Source organism: Lycorma delicatula, chromosome 6 (genome assembly GCF_047948215.1).
Source record: "Lycorma delicatula isolate Av1 chromosome 6, ASM4794821v1, whole genome shotgun sequence".
NCBI lineage: Eukaryota > Metazoa > Arthropoda > Insecta > Hemiptera > Fulgoridae > Lycorma > Lycorma delicatula.
Genome location: NC_134460.1, coordinates 47,052,384 through 47,072,120, shown reverse-complemented (window position 1 = coordinate 47,072,120; position 19,737 = coordinate 47,052,384). Strand labels below are relative to the sequence as shown.

General features: G+C 30.8%; 1 protein-coding gene across 1 annotated transcript in view; it reads left to right on the top strand.

Moving 5' to 3' along the window:
* Positions 1–19,737, top strand: part of LOC142327040 (uncharacterized) — a 520,738-nt gene that overhangs the window by 191,941 nt on the left and 309,060 nt on the right. The window contains exon 5 of the mRNA XM_075369808.1: positions 1,208–1,355. Within this exon, the coding sequence (XP_075225923.1) occupies positions 1,208–1,355 (148 nt within the window). The remainder of the gene's footprint in view (positions 1–1,207; positions 1,356–19,737) is intronic.

The following is a 19,737-nucleotide window of genomic DNA, read 5'->3' as shown; positions in this document are numbered from 1 at the left end:
TAAGACTGTGGAAAAGCACGTTAGTCTTTTATAGTATACCTGCCATCGACCAAAAAAAATACGGAAAGATTACTTTATTGTTGTATATACGTTATTGCTTCAAGGTCAAGCGTTGCCTACCGATTCACCTACATGCCAGCCTACAAGCAAATATTCGCTTCGGGAAATTAATATATTCATAGCCGGGTAACTTTTCGTTCATCCTTTATTCGTACGAACATATATAAATATTACCTGGGAATTTTTTTTACAAACTGGAGGCTTGTGTATAATGCGTTGTTCCCTCGCAGAAGGGATTAAATTAATTTGTAGTTCGTTAAGTTCTTTCTTATGTTTGTTAATATCTATAAATTATCTGACGTTCAAGTTGCACGAACAGTCGCTTTCTTTGAAAGTAATGATGTAAATCATGCAACCTTTAGTGAAGATAATGAATATCTTATTTTAGGGGAAGTTTTATTTTTTTTTAAATAAAATATATATATATATATATATATATATGGCAAAACATCGCTTGGTTTTTGGTCGACTCGGTTTGTTGATACGCGACAGTAACGAAAAGCATGACGAGAAACAACTTTATTTCTCGCTAGGTTTTAATAAGCACGGCACGGAATTTTGTTGTTCCCCTACAATCATAGGCGGTTTTGGACGTTTGAATTGCATGCAATCGATGTAAACACGTTGACCCTTATCTTCTTTAGTGTAGTGTTTTAGGTAGACAGCCCCCGTTTATCGAGTCGGTGCTGTTTATAATGAGAATGTATATTAAAAGTAAAATAAAAATTAGTTTTCCAAAAAGGAGAACTAGTATAGGATTTAATTTTCTAAGATAATAGTCGTAAATATCTTACGGACATGACGTTACATTTTTTATTAACGTATAACTTAATATATTAATTGACAATCAACTATTATGAACGTAACAATTTTAACTTCAGTTTATATATAGTTATCATAAAGAATTATATATATGAATATTAAATTAATAACTTCAAGAAATCTCCCTGAAGATGTATAAGTGACTCCGAAAGCGCTCGAATACTTTTATTAAAGATTGTTGGTAAGTGAAAATATTATACAAAAAATAGTATACGATTGTGTTATATATTTATGCATATCGTAAGCTAATTTATATTTCTGCATATCGTAAGCTAATTTCGTTTGGTTATTGTTCTGATTTTTTTTTTTTTTTTTTTTTTTACAGAAAAGTCCTCCTCTTGTGCCTTGTAATATTCCCATTACTACTAGCAGTACACCTCGTAGAGAAAGAGATAAAAGTTCTAAAAGGAAATCAAATTTAAATCGACAGATTAATCCAGAGGAAGTTATTCACGTGGATACACCACCCTCAGGTAAGTTCTTTTAGCGATATATTTTCAGGGTTTCTGCTTTGTACACATTTAAACAGTAATCGATTAATTCATATTGTTTTAAATTCTTTTATAAAATCGGGGTGAAATAAGTATTGATCTAATTAAGTTTTTCGAACGTGGCACCGTTGGTAAAGTAACTATTATACACAATTTTAAGAACAGTTTACTAAAATTCCATTTGAATTCCTCAAGCGCTTTCGGCTGTTCTGCCATCTTGCAGGAGAATTTATAGTTTATAATTAAAATGTATAAACATGTAAATTCACATAATAAAATTAAATACATAACAATTGATAGTGTAATGTAACGTTAAACTAACTACGTCCGTTTTATAAGAGTATCACAATTGTTATGATCTGAAGATCATAACTTATATGACAGTCGTGATGCAATTTATATTACAATTTATTCCACAGTTGTGATACTCTCATAAAACGGACGTAGTTACTTTAACTTACGAGTTTAACATTACAAAACATACATTAAGATAAATTGTTATGTATTTAATTTTATTATGTAAATTTACATTTTTATATATTTTCATTATAAATTCTTCCTGAAAATGGCAAAGTAACCGAAAGCGTTTGAAGAAGTCAAATGGAATTTTGGTAAGCTGTTCTTAAAATTGTGTGTAATAAGTATTGATCTGTAATCTCTCGTAATTGTGCTGGTCGCGTAGACCGGACGTAAACATAATGTAACGAATACACCAGTAGTTCCCAAATTTTTCTGAGTCGCGGCGCCTTTTTTCGATTAAAATTCTTCCATGGCGCCCTACCCTAAGTAAAAGTATGATTACTCGTAAGTAAAAGATAAAAATATATAAAACAAGTGTATGTTCATTATTTTTTTTACTTTATTAACATTAAATTAATAATTATAAATGTCTTTGTTCAATTAATTATGAAGCTTTTACAATATTTCGCGACGCCCCTGTGAAGAGGCCGCAGCTCCCTGGGGTGCCGCGGCGCACAGTTTGGGAATCACTGGACTACGCTATACTTATCGGCGGTGTTGCATAATCATCCCCTGGTTAGCGGATGATATAAATAATATACGTACCGGCCTTATCGAGTGTGCGTTTGTTTTGTTTTAAAAAACAGTTATTGTACCTTAATCGCTTATCGCATTAGAAATTTGACGTTGGATATGACCTTGCCGGATCGAGAGCGGCGAGCATGTTGTACGACTAGTTAAAAATTAAACTGATAAAAGTGTTTATAATGAACAAATTAAAAATATTTTTTTTAAATTTCACTACATTTTTTCTGCCCGTTAAAGAATGTAATAAAACAGTCAGAAAATATTAATTTATCGATATTAAGAAAAACCTCCACCCGTATTTTGAACATTTCTCAATTTGTTTAAGCTTCTGTTGAATCAAAAAGTAGGAAAAGTTTCGACAGAAGGATTTTGAATGTACTCATGTTTGTTGGCGTCTGTTTTGCCTTATTTATTAACAACAAAAAATTAAATTTTAAGGTTAAAGGATTTTATTTGTTTTGAAAATTCAGCAGCTGATTTAATCGTTTAATTGAAGCATTCTTTCTCATATAAGTATAATTATTTTTTTACGTAACGTATAAATAACCGCCGACCTTGGCTCTGAAATCTTAGTAATTTTTCATAAACAACCTTCACTTACAAACAGCTGTTTAAATATTTTCCTTAATGAGGCTTCACTCGATGAATATAGCTGGCTTATATATACTGGCACTCGCTTATATATACACTTCACTCGATGAAAATTTTAAATCTTCGATCGTAAAATATCTTTTTAACTGTTGGAAATTAAAATTTCTTCATTCGTTATCAAATAAAAAAGTGTAGATAGACTTATATCAGGGGTTCGCCTTTTTTTCTTTTTCCTGTTTAGCCTCCGGTAACTACCGTTTAGATAATACTTCAGAGGATGAATGAGGATGATATGTATGAGTGTGAATGAAGTGTAGTCAGTCTTGTACATTCTCAGTTCGACCATACCTGAGATGTGTGGTTAATTGAAACCCAACCACTAAAGAACACCGGTATCCACGATCTAGTATTCAAGTCTGTGTAAAAATAGCTGGCTTTACTAGGACTTGAACGCTGTAACTCTCGACTTCCAAATCAGCTGATTTGGGAAGACGCGTTAACCACTAGACCAACCCGGTGGGTTTCAGGGGTTCGCCTGCAAGTACTTAACCTGCGTGAATCGGTTTTATTAAGTGACCGATGTTTAGATAAGTAAATGGATGTTGTCCAAGTAAAACAAACATTATTTCGGTTACGACAACGTATATGATTTTATCGTTTTACATCCTTGCAAAACTATAAAGTAACTTATCACAAAATCGGATTTTTGGCCGAATTCATTTTTCAAGAACGCATTTTCGAAATGTGTATTATTGTGAGGTAATTTAATATTAAAACTCCTATTCTTAATAGATTATCATCTCATCGACTTCATTTGTGTAGTCCAATCTTACATTTTTACTTTATTTTTTTACTAGCAAACCCGGAAACGCTTCGATATTCCTAGGTTTGAGAATATACTCGTATATAGATTAAATGAACACGGTATAAAGTTTGATAAAACATTAAAAAACTGAACATTACGGAACTTCACAAAATTTAACCTTTCACTTTATAAAAGTCAGAATGAAAATAAATCCAATTGGCTAAACAACAGCACTACCAATCGGATTTAATTCAAACTACTCACTAAACACAGTAGTCGGTTCAAAATACCTCTAACTTTCTTTTTACTGATCAGATCGAGGATTTCAATAGCTTTAAACCTTCTCCGGGCAACGCTGACGGTTTTGCTAAAACCCGTGCGTAAATCGGTTCAGTAGTTTTTCAGTCTATAGCCGACACGCATACGAATATTGCCTTTTATACATACAGAAGAAGAAAGTCTTGTCTTTATATTTGTTTGTTTTTTCGTAAATATCTCGAGACACCGGCGCCACGTAGCGAGTATAGTTTTGCAAAAAGTTTTCTTTCCTCTTTACTAATATATATTCTGAATATGAGCCAAATCGTCCATAAATACAATTTTTCTAAATATCTCAACCCCAGCGCCACCTAGCGGGTCTATTTTTCTCAAAAATATTTATTTTCACGTAACTAATACGTATTCTGAATATGAGTCAAATGGAACCATAAATACAATTTTTCAAAATATTTCGACCCCAGCGTCATCTAGCAGGTCCAACATTCGCGGGCGTGCGCACAATTCACCAAAGTTTCATCGCAGTCGGATGAATGATGTAGGAACGCGCAAACGGAACAAACAAACATCAGTTTTTATATATATAGAAGATAATTTTACTGTCAATTGACATCGAAGAAAACAGTGCCAGAACATCGTTCGTATTTGGGCACTTGACGACCAGCGGTTTGTTTTGCTGTCTAACTCGTTTGGGCAGTGTGAGCGGTATCTTTCTCGATTTATCTTGTAATCTACGTATTGTTGTTCTCTGTCCGTTTCCTTGATTTACGATTATATTTATTATACTATAAATCGTTACACTCGGAATTAATTTTTATTTTTCTAAACGTTATACGATTTTTTTATAACGTATTTTATTGTCATTAATTGTTAGTTTTTATAATATTACATAGTTTTTCTATGGTTTGACGCTAAATATATTGCAATCGGATGACGCTCGTTTGAAAGCGACTGTAAAATGAAATCCAAGCGTAACTTATCAAGTGCATGGGAATCGGTGGGGGGAAGTAAAAGGTACGAAACTGATTTCATGTAAATCTTACATCCTTCACCTTTAAAACGATGTGCAATTTGTTTAGAAAAAGTTTAATTTTCACGTTAAGCTATCACGCATTATAGACTTCATTCAATTCATTTAAAATTAATTTCGTCGAATTTTTATATATGCCCCTCTACCCTTATAACAATTCGTAAGATATATTTGTGTTACAAAAAGGGGTGTGATATCTACAAATCTAATAAATTCCTATAAAATAATTTAATAATTTTTCATCGTGGAGTTGTTAAAATACCGATTAATAATGAATATCTAATTTACTAAGCATTTAGCACCTTTTGTATTAATTAATACAATTGTATAAATTAAAGTTTTACTTACCAACAATTTTCAAAATATATTTCCAGTACTTTCGGAGCCGTTACTCCATCATCAGGGATTTATTATAAGATGTTAATTCAAAATTTAAATATATAATTATATTTAAATTAAAATTTGTTACGTTCGTAATAGTCGGTCGTTAAGAAATAAAAAATAATTTGTACGCCAATAAGACTGTTACGTCATGTCCGTAAGTTGTTTACGACTATTACCTTTAATAGTCCTAAACACCGATTGTATTATCTTTAATAATCGTAAACAACTTACAGACATGACGTTACAGTCTTATTGACGTACAAATTATTTTTTATTTCTTGACGTCCGACTGTTATGAACGTAACGATTTTTAATTTGAATATAATTATATATTTTAATTTTGAATTAACATCTTATAAGAAACCCCTGATGATTGAGTAACGGCTCCGAAAGTACTCGAAATATATTTCGAAAATTATTGGTAAATGGAACTTTAATTTATAGAATAATGAATATATTTTATTAAATCTTAATATTATATCTGTAATGTAATTTTATAATTAAAGTTGTTGTATTATTGTAAAACTGGAATTAACCTATATATTTATTAATTAATGTCTAAAGTCAACCCTTAGCTATTATTTAGTCATTTTATTCTTTTTTTCTTCTAAAGAATTTTTTAAGGAAATTACAGTTTATTCGTAACTTATTGTGATGGAACTGCGAACTTTTTTGCCTAAGCTTTCTTCGGGTAGCTGAAAACGTAGAGGAGGAGTATTCTCTAAAATCTTACAACGTCCAGGATAGCCGGGAAAGTCTCAATCCACTTATTTTCGTAAGACAGCTCAAAATAATTTTGAGCTAAATACTAGGAAATTTTAGAATAAGAGTGAGGTAGATAAAATCAATTCTTACCTCTCGCCTACTCTTTTCATAACCTATTTGTTTCTACAAGATGTACATGTATTGTGTCTTGGCGTGGGAACATTTCAAGATCAGGTTAGAAAAGTTTCCTAATTCATCTGCATAAATTTAAAAGCAAAATCGTAATTGATGTATACATTAATCAAATTTTAACGGAGTAGTTTTTAATGTTCATTCTGGATAAAGGTCGATTAAAGAAAGATGATCCATTTAGTTTTATTGAAGAAAAAATTAGGTGTGGAAATATACTGATTTTTAACGAAATATGACAACTCTCAAATAAAACTTTTGTTAAGATAGTAGTTATTATTATCTTTTCTGCTGAGATCACCGTGGTTTCTTTGTTTAGTATTACTTACCTTTCTTAGTTTCATTTTTTGTTGACGCGTTTCGGACCACTCCATTCTCAAAACTTATTGTACTGATACTTTATATCTCCGTTAATCTTTATAAGCGTTTAGTTAGTCAGTGTTCTTCCCTGTATTTGACGTGTCATACCTTATCAGTTTTTTAGTTTATTTGTTATTAACAAATAAACAAGAAGAAGGTCAGATAAGGCATGACGTCAAATAGAGGGAGGGGCGTGACTGACTATACGCTATATAAAGATTAACGGGAATATAAAGTATCAGTACAATAAGCATAATGGAGTGGTTCCTGCGATACGCGTCAACAAGAGATAAAAGAATGAAGTAAGAAAGGTAAGCGGTACTAAACATAGAAACCCCCAAATAACCTTTCAAAGTTAAAGATATTAATTTAGCGAACCTTCTATTTTTCGGTATTCGACCACCACTTAACAAGCAAACAGGGAGGGAGAGCATGGTAGCAGAGCGTGGTTGTATTAAATATACAACCACGGTAAGAAAAAAAATTCAGTGACTAATGAAAATTAAAAAGAAAAAAGTTGTACTTTCGATTATTAAAATTAAGTAAGGAGGTCATGGAAACAGATAATATTGTGATAACAATATTAATAACACAATAATATTGTGTTTTTGGAGGGATTGAGAGTATTCAAATTGAAAAAAAAATTCTCAAATTTGTCGAGTTTAAAAATTGTAACGAGAATTACAGTTTTTAAAATACAAAAGAAATTGGAAATCCGGAATAATTTTAATGTTTGGAAAGCGGCAAAGATTAAAGCTACGAACTATATTTATAGTGAAATTTTGAATAAACAACTGGAATATACCTGAAAAATTGGTTCAGTGTCTAATATTATGAAAATGTTTCATGAAATGTATTTGACGGTATGTGCGGCACTATAAATAATATGTAGAAATGATCTCTAAAGTATTAAACTGAAACATTTTTCAGAAGTGACGTTATTTTTTGATGAATCCGAAAAAGCAATAATCGAGCTCAAAGTGGCTGATGCAAAAATCATCGAACAGGAGAAACTAAGATACATGTTGAAAGGACTTCTGCCATCTTATATTGGAGATTTGATCGATGTATTAGCAGAATAAGATAGATCGGTTGAATATCTGAAAAGTAAAATAAGGTTGAAATCAATCTGAAGAAAAATATCAAACTGAGCAAATGCCTTTTCTGCCGAACCGAAAGGAAAATCCTTTCATTGCGATAAATTCGGTCATCTGAAAAAAGATTATTACCGTCTGTATGGAAATAAATAACCAGAACGCGGCGGATGTAATTTAGGATGGTCACGCTGCCGAAGAACTGGCCGAGACGGAAACAGTTGAGGAACAAGAAACCGGTCGACGAATAATCACAGTCGTAAAAAGAAACTTCGTGTCATCGTAAATTTTTTTATTACTTAAGTAAATACATCTGAGATCTATATAAATAAAAATGTAAATGTTTGTTTGTTCAAAATCTTAAATCTCCAAAAGTTCTTCAGCGATTGCTTTGAAATTTTGACACAACGGTTGCATTCGAATACGCACGTGTTTTTATTTACTTAAGATGTCACATCTGTGACAGGTAAAACATGCTTTTTTTCAAAACCGCGCTCTCTGTTGGATGTAAAAGTAACACATACGATTCCATTTCAGTGTTTCCGATATGTGTGTCCGTTATAGACTAAAAAACTACTGGTCCGATTTACGCGCGGGGGAAAAAGGGAGAAAGGGAAAAATCATCGAAAAAGGTAAAAGGGAAGAAGGTAAAAAAGAAATAAGTAGCCTACTTCTTCTTCTTTATAAAAAAGAAGAAGTTATAAGAAGTAAGTAAGTTTCTTTATAAACAAGAAGAAGTAGGCTACTGAATTTTAGCTAATAACAAAATAATAAATGCGAGACAAGTTGACGAAATGGAAAAGAATATAATAGGTTAAGAATATGTGTATGGGTTGTAAAACAATATAATTGATGATGTTAAAAATGAATTGAACCGAAGTAAAAAAGCTGATGTGGACACCACATGACTTTCTTGTACGCCTGTACATTACATATACACATTTTTAAAAGTACATAAAATTTTATTTCGCTAATAACTTCTGATTATCCATATTTATTATTATTATTATTATTATTGAATTATAATTTATTGTAATTTTTTTTTACAATCAGAGATTAATAGTTATTAATAAATCAGTATATATATATATATATATATATATATATATATATATATAGATAAATTTAAAAAAGGTAAATAAAAAAAAAACGAAATGAAGGATTCAAAGCAATATGCCTTTCCGTTATAAGATCCAAATATTTCATTAATTAAAATTTTATTTGGCTATAACTCAGGAACCAATAAAAATAAGTACCACTTTTGATGTACTGTTGAAAAGATCTCAATCAGGGCTTAATCCAAATTTTTGGATTTTGGGCTTTTTTAGACATTTTTGGTCAAGTCGATTACAATCAAAAGGGGAGCGCACAACTAGATGTTACAACAGTCCTAAATTCAAAATTTCAACATTCTGCGGCTAATCGTTTTTGAGTTATGCAAGTACATACGTCACGCCGAAACTATTCAAAATGATTCAGGAATGGTCAAAATGGATATTTTCGTTAAAATCTGTTAACCGAGATATTTCGCGATTACAATACTTCCTTGTCGTACAAGGAAGTAACAACCAGATTCAAGTAGCGTGTCTGATGAAAATAATGAGATACTAATCTAGACGGTCAGTTAGAGTAAGAAAAGCAAATACAAGTTTAAGGAGGCATATTGAATTATGTAATAAATTAATCATATGTAATATTTAATTAATTTGTATTTATTTATGTTGGTAACGTTACATAGTAGATGAGAAAAAGATAAATAATTTCAGTGTTAATAAACTAGTGAAATGGAACGCGTCAATAAAAATATTGTCAGCTATTATAATTTCATTAACTATTTTAATGTCGGTAACTTTTTAATAAGGTAAGTTTATACAATTTATTCTAACAGGCATGAACAAAAAATGAAAAATTTAACTGATCGAATTCATAACCTCCTTTTTTTCTTGAAGTCTGTTAAAAAAGTTTATATGAAGTAGTTTAATACATTTAATTTGTTTTTACTTAGTTGAACTTTCTTTTAAATGTAGTTTTTTCTACTCGTTTAAAGTAGTTAGGAATAGTGATTTATTTTCGTTTTATTTGATGTCAGACACAGTTTTTACTAATAATTCATCCGAGTAAGGTGTTCTACTCTTAGAAATAATTATATTTGGTTTCAGCTATTACTATTTATATTATTATTGCGTTCAACAACAAAATTATCATTATTAATTATTAGTATTAAAATAATTCCTTACGGTGTGATAAACTTTATTTTCCGAATTTAAAACATTTAACTACTTAAAAATTATTGTTATTTTTATTGTTTTCTATTCTAAAAATATGTAAATAAAGTAGCATTTTATCTGAGAAAAATGATATTGTATCGTATTTGTGCTCCGGGCAATATAAATGCAGAGACGGTTGGAAATAACGTATAAAAATCCATGCAATTTACTTGCTTATTCTGCAGATATCGTATTATCCACAAGGGATGTAAAAGGTAAAAACAAATTGTTACACCGGGTAATGTGTAACGAAGCGAAACACTTTATATTTTCGTACGCATGCGCACGAGTAATGACGACAATAGACACTGATTGTGTCAAATTAATCAATAAATTAGTACCGTATCGTATACGATTTATTATCGACCGGTACCGTATATAGGATGTACATATGAAATCCAATTATACTAACAGACGGTAAACTGAATGTGTTTTTCATTTGTTTTTGTTATTAAACTCTATTATTATTTATGATGTATGACGATTCGGTTTCCATAGCGACCGGTGAACGCAGTACCGTAACCGTAAGGTGATATTTTTATCTGTTTGATATAAATTTGTACAGCGCGATAAAACGTACCGTTTGTCGGGGGAGGCGACAGCACCGGTTTTGTTAACGTTTATAAAATGATTCTAAGCATTTTACTAAGTATTGTACAGTCGCTTTCATTGCAAGTATACGATTTGGCTTTTTCTTATCGATTATACACAGTACCAAAATTATTACTATAAACAAATATTTATTGCCGCCCAAAACCGGTTTATTTAGCAATGATGACACTGGTATTTTAAAGATTATTTTAAAATTAATAGCATACGCTATATGTGAAATAATCATTACTTAATCTTTCTAATAATTTATTGTAAAATTTCTGATTATTATTATTATAAAATATCACACAGAAAAAAAATGTATAGCGGTTTATTTATCATGAGAAGATTTTTACTCGTGTTGTCAAATTAATTTAAATAAGTTTATTTCACCAAACAGCCGGTTTTTTAGTCGATTTTGCGATGTAGTGTGTGTGTGTGTGTGTGTGTGTGTGTGTGTTTTTTTCTTTTTCAGGCACAAAGTATGTTGAAAATATATTCATAGTGAGAGAGAATGTATACGGTTACATAATGTGCTTAGTTATGTAACAGCATCCTCCTGGAGCAACAGGCATCTCGTTATACCTATCCTTTAATACCCATCCTCTGCCATTATCGTTCTTTATCACTCTTCCCCTGTTGATGCTCCTTCTTTCGTAATCGGGTTAAACTGTCTGACCTAGTGACACGATTCCGTTCTGTTTTCCAGACCTACCTCACCCTTACACGTACCTCCATTGCGCTTTTATTGTTTTTCCATCCTGATTGTTCTCCCTCTCCCCTTCTCTCTTTCTCACCTCTGTTTTTCGCTCTCTCTTAGCTATGTCCCTCTTTTCTGACCCTGACACTCTATCTGTACGAGTTCCGTATTTTAGTGTAGTCTAGAGTCTAGACAGTGCTACTGTTGGTGATTGATTTTAAAAATCGGTCTTATTGTATTATCAAAGCATATTTTGTGTACTGTTATCCTTATTACTTTATTGCATAGCTTATTGATAAATTTTTTTCCGTACCTTTTGGGTTTTTGATTAAAAAGCAGGATAATAAAATGAAAAAAATAAAATCAAGATTACAAACAAAATTGTAATCGGGTATAATCGATACAGTAACAAGACTTTGCTTTTTATCCTACAGGTATCGAGTCCAAATCCCATTTGGGTTCAACTTTTTTTGGATTGCAAATTTTCATAGCGTATTTTCTTTAGTTAAAAAGCTTTTGGAAGAGGATCCAACGGTAAAGATTCTACCGTTTCCCTTCAATTTAATTAACCTTAGAAAAAACCGTGGAGGGGGAAATCCTCTCAAAAGAAAATATGATCCTCAAAAAGAAGAGATAAAGAAACGTTTATGACTTTCGATCACTAAATAATATAAAACTGGTTGTAAATTGATTGTAATATTCTTGAATTATACTAGTAAATTTCAATCTAATCGAGCTTCTTTAGAGCTTCAATGCTCTTTAGTCCTTAGTATACTCTATGAGCTACTTCTAATGACTGTATGTCCTGTGCTCTATAGAGCATCTTAAGTCCTTGGGAGCTCTGAATGTTTTGATGTATTTGTTTGTGGCGCGGGTTTGTAGGTTTGGTTTGAAGAATCTTAATAGATGTGCCACAAAAGTTAGTGTAAGTTACAGGGATTTCATTTTAGAATCTTTCGTACGAAAGGCAGATATAGTAATTCTCGATCGCAGTGGTCGATAATATTTATTTAATAATAAATATTTTGTAAATTTATATTTTTAATAAACGGATTGAATTTTATGTTAATTGTTTTATGTTTATTTTAGTATAACAGTGATCTAAGTGTAAGCTCACCTATAAGCAAATACTAATGATAAAAATGTAAAATTTATCAAAAAATTGTGGGGTATTTTTTTTTTGTGAAATTTAAACTGTTAACGGTTATATTGTTTTTTTTACTTCCTTGTACAAAATAAAGAAGTATTGTAATCGCGAAAATTTCGGTTTCCAGATTTCAACTGATATCTATTGCGACCATCCCTGAACCCATTTTGACTAGTTTCGGTGTAACGTCTTTACATAGGTATGTATCTCGCATAACTCAAAAACTATTAGCCGTAGGATGTTGAAATTTTTGATTTAGAACTTGTAGTTCTAGTTGTAACTTCTAGTTGTTCACCTCCCTTTATGATTTCAATCGGCCGAACCAAAAGTGTCCAAAAAAAGTCCAAAATACAAAAAAAATTTGGATTTAGGACTTTTTTAATTGCAGTAATAAACCCTCATTGCGAGCTTTTCAACGATATCATAAGTGGTACTTATTTTCATTGGTTCCAGAGTTATAGCCAAATAAGATTTTAATTAATGAAATATTTGGATCTTACAAGGGGTAGGAACATCGGTTCGAATCAGACTTCATCTCCTTTTTTTTAACTTTATTTTTTAATTTAAATATATTGATTCATTCATTAATTATTAACCTCCGATTGTAAAAACATTTTTACCATAAATAATAATTAAATAATTACAATAAAAAAATATATATAAAAAAATATCAGAAGCTGTTAATGAAGTAAACTTTTTGGCATGTTGAGTCGACTACTAACACTACGAACCGATGTTTCAGCCCTACCCGGTGATGTGTCCTATCAAAAAATGTGATGTGAGCACTACATGACTTCCTCGTACGCCTATTAAACTACATATACATATATTTTTTGAAATGGAAAGTACATAAAGTTTTACTTCATTAGTAACTTCTGATATTTTTTCATATTTCTTTTTTTTATTATTGAATTATTATTTATCGTAATTGTTTTTTACAATCAGAGGTTAATAATTATTAATAAATCAATATATTTAAATTAACTAAAAATGTTAAAAAAAAGGAGATGAACTCTGATTCCAACCGATGTGCCTTCCCCTTGTAAGAACGAAATATTTCATTAAATAAAGTTTTATTTGGCTATAATTCTGGAACCAATGAATATAAATACCATTTATCATATATCGTTGAAAAGCTCTCAATGAGTTGCAGTTTCAAAAAATCCGAAATCCAAATTTTTGGATTTTGGGTTTTTTTGGACACTTTTGGGTCCAGTCGATTGCAATCAAAAGAGAAGGTGCACAACTAGATGTTACAACAGTCCTGAATCCAAAATTTCAACATCCTAAGTCTAATCGTTTTTGAGTTATGCGAGGTACATACGTACGTACAGTCGTCACGCCGAAACTAGTCAAAATGGATATTTCTGTTGAATTTTGAAAACCTAAATTTTTCGCGATCACAATACTTCCTTTACTTCATATAAGGAAGTGAAAAACGCTTCCGGTTTACAAAAACTGTTCACACCGCTTAAATGTTTTTTGTCACTTGTAAACACTATTGAGTGCTGTTAAGTAAATACTATATTCGTTCTTGAAACCCCGGAGTCTTTTTCGGACATCCGATATATCGTTTCGAGGTTGGTACATCTATTAGATTTTCTTTTTTTTTAGTGTGTCACTCTATTATTTAGAGGTATTCTCACCACGTTTAAATCTAGATGTGAATAATGTTAAATGGTCCCAATTTTGGTTATTGATGTACCCCTGATTTTTTTTTCTTACTTAAAAACTTTTGTTTTTCAACGCCTTTATAAGTGATATCACAACCCTAACTCCTCCACTCATAACTTTTTATTTAGCTTCCCTGCGGGTTTTGGCGATGTGTTGCGGCCTGATATCGTAGATTAGACCTTTTCGAGGTAGGAACGTTTGTTAAATTTTATCTTTGTACGTGTAGCGATTCAAAAGTTATTTAATGGTTCTACATACATTTTATTATTTCATTATATCGGTTGAAAAAAACTCAGCGTTGAAGAAATTGTCTTATTGAAGTCTTATTTCTACTCTACGTGTACGAGTTTATTCCAAAACACGTAAAACATTTTATTTATTAAATAATTTCAATTGTTCTTTATAAATACTTTTATACTTAATATATCATTTTCATATTGTATCGGTGGTCTGTTTAATATAATTTTATTTTCGTATATCTTCATATATTCCTGTTATGTGTATAACAGTAGAGATGAATTGATTTGAATATTATTGATGAAATATGAGCTACCATTTGTGATTTACAGTCTCACGTATAAATAAGTAAGTACCTATATACAAAATTGTCAAGCACATTGTTTTCCTTCCATAATTAAAAATTTGTATTTAGTGTGTGTTCAGTTATTTAGAGAGAGAGAGAGCATGTTTTTGAATGTATAATTTATATATATATATATATAATATTTATTTCTTTTATGGTTACACATGGACGTATACCATTAATGGTATAAACATGTTTCAGTTGTTTATATATATATATATATATATATATATATATATATATATGCACACACACACACACACACACACACACACACACACGCGCGCGCGCGCGCGCGCACACACACACTTCACTTGTAGCGATCTGCAACCTTTTGCTTAATCTATCTTCATTGTCATTGTATTTTGTATGCTTTCACCTTTTAATTTTTGTTAAACCTTATTCTTTCTTTGACTATATGAAGTAATAAAACAAGGCCTTATTGAAATTCACGCGCTAACGCGCATATACACACACGTAAGTGCGCGCGCGCGCACACACACACCATAAAATATTTCTGAAATGATTACAATTTTCTTAAGGTGATTCTGATTTATTCTTTAACGATAAATAGCTTTACCGACTGTCAATAGTATTATTATATTCTCATATATATGCAAGAGCATGCTTATTAGCTTACTTATACTGATTGTATTTATTAACTATTTTTTTTACGGTTGCGATGGCACGTAATAGTTTTTAATTTAAATTCCGTTTTAAAATCGTTTATTAGTATAGATTGACGTTAAAAGTAGGAGTTAATTTTAACTTACCCTGCTATAGCGTTATTACAGCATAGCTACGAAGGGAAAAAATATAGCGATGGGCCAACAGGTTTTTATAAATGTCAACGGTTCAACACCCCTTGTTTAAGAAACGCAAAAAAAATTAGAGAAATTTCCAGAAAATGTATGTTGGCCTATATTTTAATTAATATCGCCGGACTGGTTTGATATAAATTTTTCAGAAAATTTCTATATATAAGGCATTGAAGGTCGTTAAATTTTGGACAAAAATAAAAAAAGAGTAGGGCCAGTTTTTCCCATTTTTACTTTTTTATTAATCGTTGACGAAAAATCAGCTTTAGTACGATGAAGTAGCTATTAAGTACATAAAACTCTATTTTTATGGTAAGTCTTTGAAACTAGTGGTTTATCTTGAAGTTTATCGTGAAAATGCTCTTGATAAAATAACGGTTTCAGTTTCCAGTAGTAATAAAGAAGTTTTGGACCGGATATTTTTATTTCTCCGATAGTATTTTACATACTTTTTAATGATGCTCTTAAAATTTTCTTTTTTTTTGTACGGTAGTCGTATATTTTTGTATTTTAGTTTAAGTTTTTTATTTTGTCTTTGTTTTAGTATTTTAGTATGAATTTTAATTCTGTTCTTGAAGTTCTACTTTAAGTCTCTATTTTGTTTTAATTTTGTCATTGTCTTATTAGATTTCGTATTTTTGTTTTCCGAGAGATGATAACACGAAATTATTTTTCACCCAGAAAAAAAAAGGTTTCCATTAGTAAAATTCCGATAGGCTCTCGTGCATAAAAGAACAGATTAAAGGGGATATTATCGGTTCTTATTTTATAAAATAACTCTATTATTGCAGGGAATAACCGATCGTGAATTTTATATTTTATTTATGAACGTTTATGTGATCGTTCATTTTAATTAACATCCTTGAAACAAAAGTGTATTTTATAAATATATATATATATATATATTAAACGTGATCAGTTAAAAGTTTATTAATTTACTTTCTTAATATGAGTAATATTTTTGTTTTGATAAATTTAAATTAGTCTGGTTTTTCGGGATTTTTTCTTACTACTTTCATTTTATGGATACATTATTTTTCTGTATCGTAGTGTAAGGTCGTGTGATCACCGTTTTCTATAATTGATCTTTTGTTTTTCTATTCGAGTTATTTTTCATTTGTTTTTGATTATGATTACGGTTTTTTCGTATAAGGAAAGGTATGTGTTACAGTGTATTATACGAAATGAGGACAAATTTTGATAGGTATACGTAGTTTTTTCTTATTTATCTATCCATGTATGTATGTATTTATTTATCTTTTTAACGAATTTTGGCGAAACGTGATAAATTATACGATACATATTAATGAAGTCCTTACTCCTAAAATTCAATATTTTTTTGGATTTTGGGCTTTTTTGGACACTTTTGGTTCATTCGATGCAATCAAAAGGGGTGGTGCGCAACTTGATGTTACAACAGTCCTAAATACAAAATTTCAATAGCCTACGGCTAATCGTTTTTGAGTTATGCGAGATAGATACATACGTAGGTATAGAATTCACGCCGAAACTAGTAAAAATGGGTTCAGGGATGGTCAGAATGGATATTTCCGTTGAAATCTGGAAACCGAAATTTGTTACTATTACATTACTTCGTACAAGGAAGTAAAAATAGATTATTATTGATTTATAATTTTTATTATTGACAATTTACATTATTGTTATTATTTAACGTTATTTTTAATAATTTTTATATTAATACAGAGTGATTTTTTAGTCCTGTTACCCAATTTTAAATGTAATTTAAGAAAGGGAAATTTAGGTGGAATAAAAAAAATATATTTGTTACTTATAAAAAAGAGATTTAATAAAAAGCTATTACTTACATAATTGTTAAAGAATATGCTCAAAATGCCCACCCTTTGCTGTTATACACGCACGGACTCTTTTCAGCATATTAACAGAAACCTTTTTAAGAGTTGCATTGAAAATATTCGTGATTAAGTCTGTAATATTGACTTTAAGTTCATCAACAGTGTGAGGATTGTTTTTGAAGGCCTCGGACTTAATATAGCCCCACAAAAAGTATTCAGGAGATGTGAGGTCTGGGGACCTTGAAGGCCATAAGCCCTTGCTTATTACTCGATCATCAAAGAACTCTTGCAGAAAATCCACGGTTTCTCGAGACGCGTGGCATGTACGGCCGTCTTGCTGAAACCAGCAATACCGTTCTTAAGGTTCCAGGCGGGACACAAATTGGCGCACAATATTCCTGTATACTTCACTATTTACTGTCCGTTCGAAGAATATGGGTCCGACTATACGATGACGAGATATCGCACACCACACACCAATTTTTTCAGAATGCAAAGATTTGTCTTTTAAAGCGTTAGGATTTTCAACCGCCCAAATTCGACAGTTTTGACTGTTCACATAACCATCGAGATGGATCCAAGCTTCATCGCTAAAGAACACTGTGTTTAAAAATTCGATTCCGTTATCGTTTACGAGAGACCTAAACCGACGGCGATATTGCAATCGCTTGTTTAAATCTGGAGGCTGAAGCTCTTGGACTAATCGTACGCGATACGGATACAATTTCAATTTCTTAGCACCTTTCTGAACAGTCGAATATGACAAACCAACTTGCGTGGAAAGTTTTCGTTAACTTTACCATGGAGAATTGAGCAATCTTGTTTTCATATTCTCTAAAACGTCATCTGTCAAGCGAGTCGGACGACCGCTACGTTTTTTATCGCAAACACTGCCTGTCTCTCGAAATCGGTTTGCTAGCCTAGAAATTGACATTTTTTCTGGCGGAGGAACACCAACAAATTTAATTTGAAATGATTCTTTTACACTCGCGTACGATTTCGTAGCAAAATATTGTTCAAGAATGAGAACTAGTTCTATGGTAAAAGACATTCTGTTCGTAACACGACCGGAAACGGCACAAAAGTTTACACAGCTCAAGGAGAATCAACTCACACTGCCGTATCTATACCGGTCGAGTAGCGCTACCAACTTCGTGTCACAAAAAAAATTTTCCTTTCTTAGAAAAAAATTACCAGACATTAACAATTGGGTAACATGACTAAAAAATCATTATTATATAAATATTGTTATTTTAAATTTTAAAATTATTTATTTATTATTTACATTATTGATTTAAATTGATTATTTATGATCGGTTTACTTGTAATAATTCATTTCACGAGAAAAATATATTTACCAAATTAAGAAAAACATTATCTTTTGAAATATCAAAATGGAATTATGATATATTTCCTTCTAACGGAAGCAATTTTATCTCTTGTTTTTTTGTTATTTTATTTACAATTTGGGAGGGTAAATGGAGTATTACAGTGAAGAAGAATTAAAGTAAATTAATTTTTAAATAATTCTGTTACGATTATTTTTTTTTTTTTAATTTGTATCTTTTAAAGAATAAAAGAAAGGTGGTGCCCGGAAGGAAGAATCTCGTAATTTAACTAATATCGGTAAAACAGTACTAATAGTTTTGAAATTTTTAACAGATTTTTTCCCCATCATTGTAAAATGAAGGATTGTTTCGTAAATTACTTATTAATACTTGTATATAATTCTTCTAATTTTTGTTGTTTACATTACGGTAAATCTACATATATTTATTTAGTTTTAATGTATTTAGTAATAATGTAGTCTAATGTATAAATGGTCTTATTTATTATTATACGATAGATAACAGGAACCCGTGCGTTTATCTGTCACCGAATCCTGCATTCGATAACTAAGCTATCTTATGTCAACCGCTGACCGCTTTTATTATCGCTGCCTGATAATTAGAATAGCGATTTACCGCTTCCGTTATTATTATAAAACTCTTTTTAACCTATGTCGTTATGTTATTTATTTGTTTAGGAAAAGTACAGCGTTAAAAAATGTAACATTTAAATATCTGCTTCGTATTATGACAGATGTCAATCGTACGTTACAATTTTTTTATTTGGTATTCATTAGTAGTGCATTGAAAAATATATTACATCGAGTATTCTAGAAGTTACGGTCGGCCATCTGTGTTACGTAAGTAAATTAGGGTTTCGTTTTTAATTTATTTGTTCAACGATAAAACTATTATTTACGGCCAAAATTTGTTATGTGCCCACAACGCTTAAACATTTTTC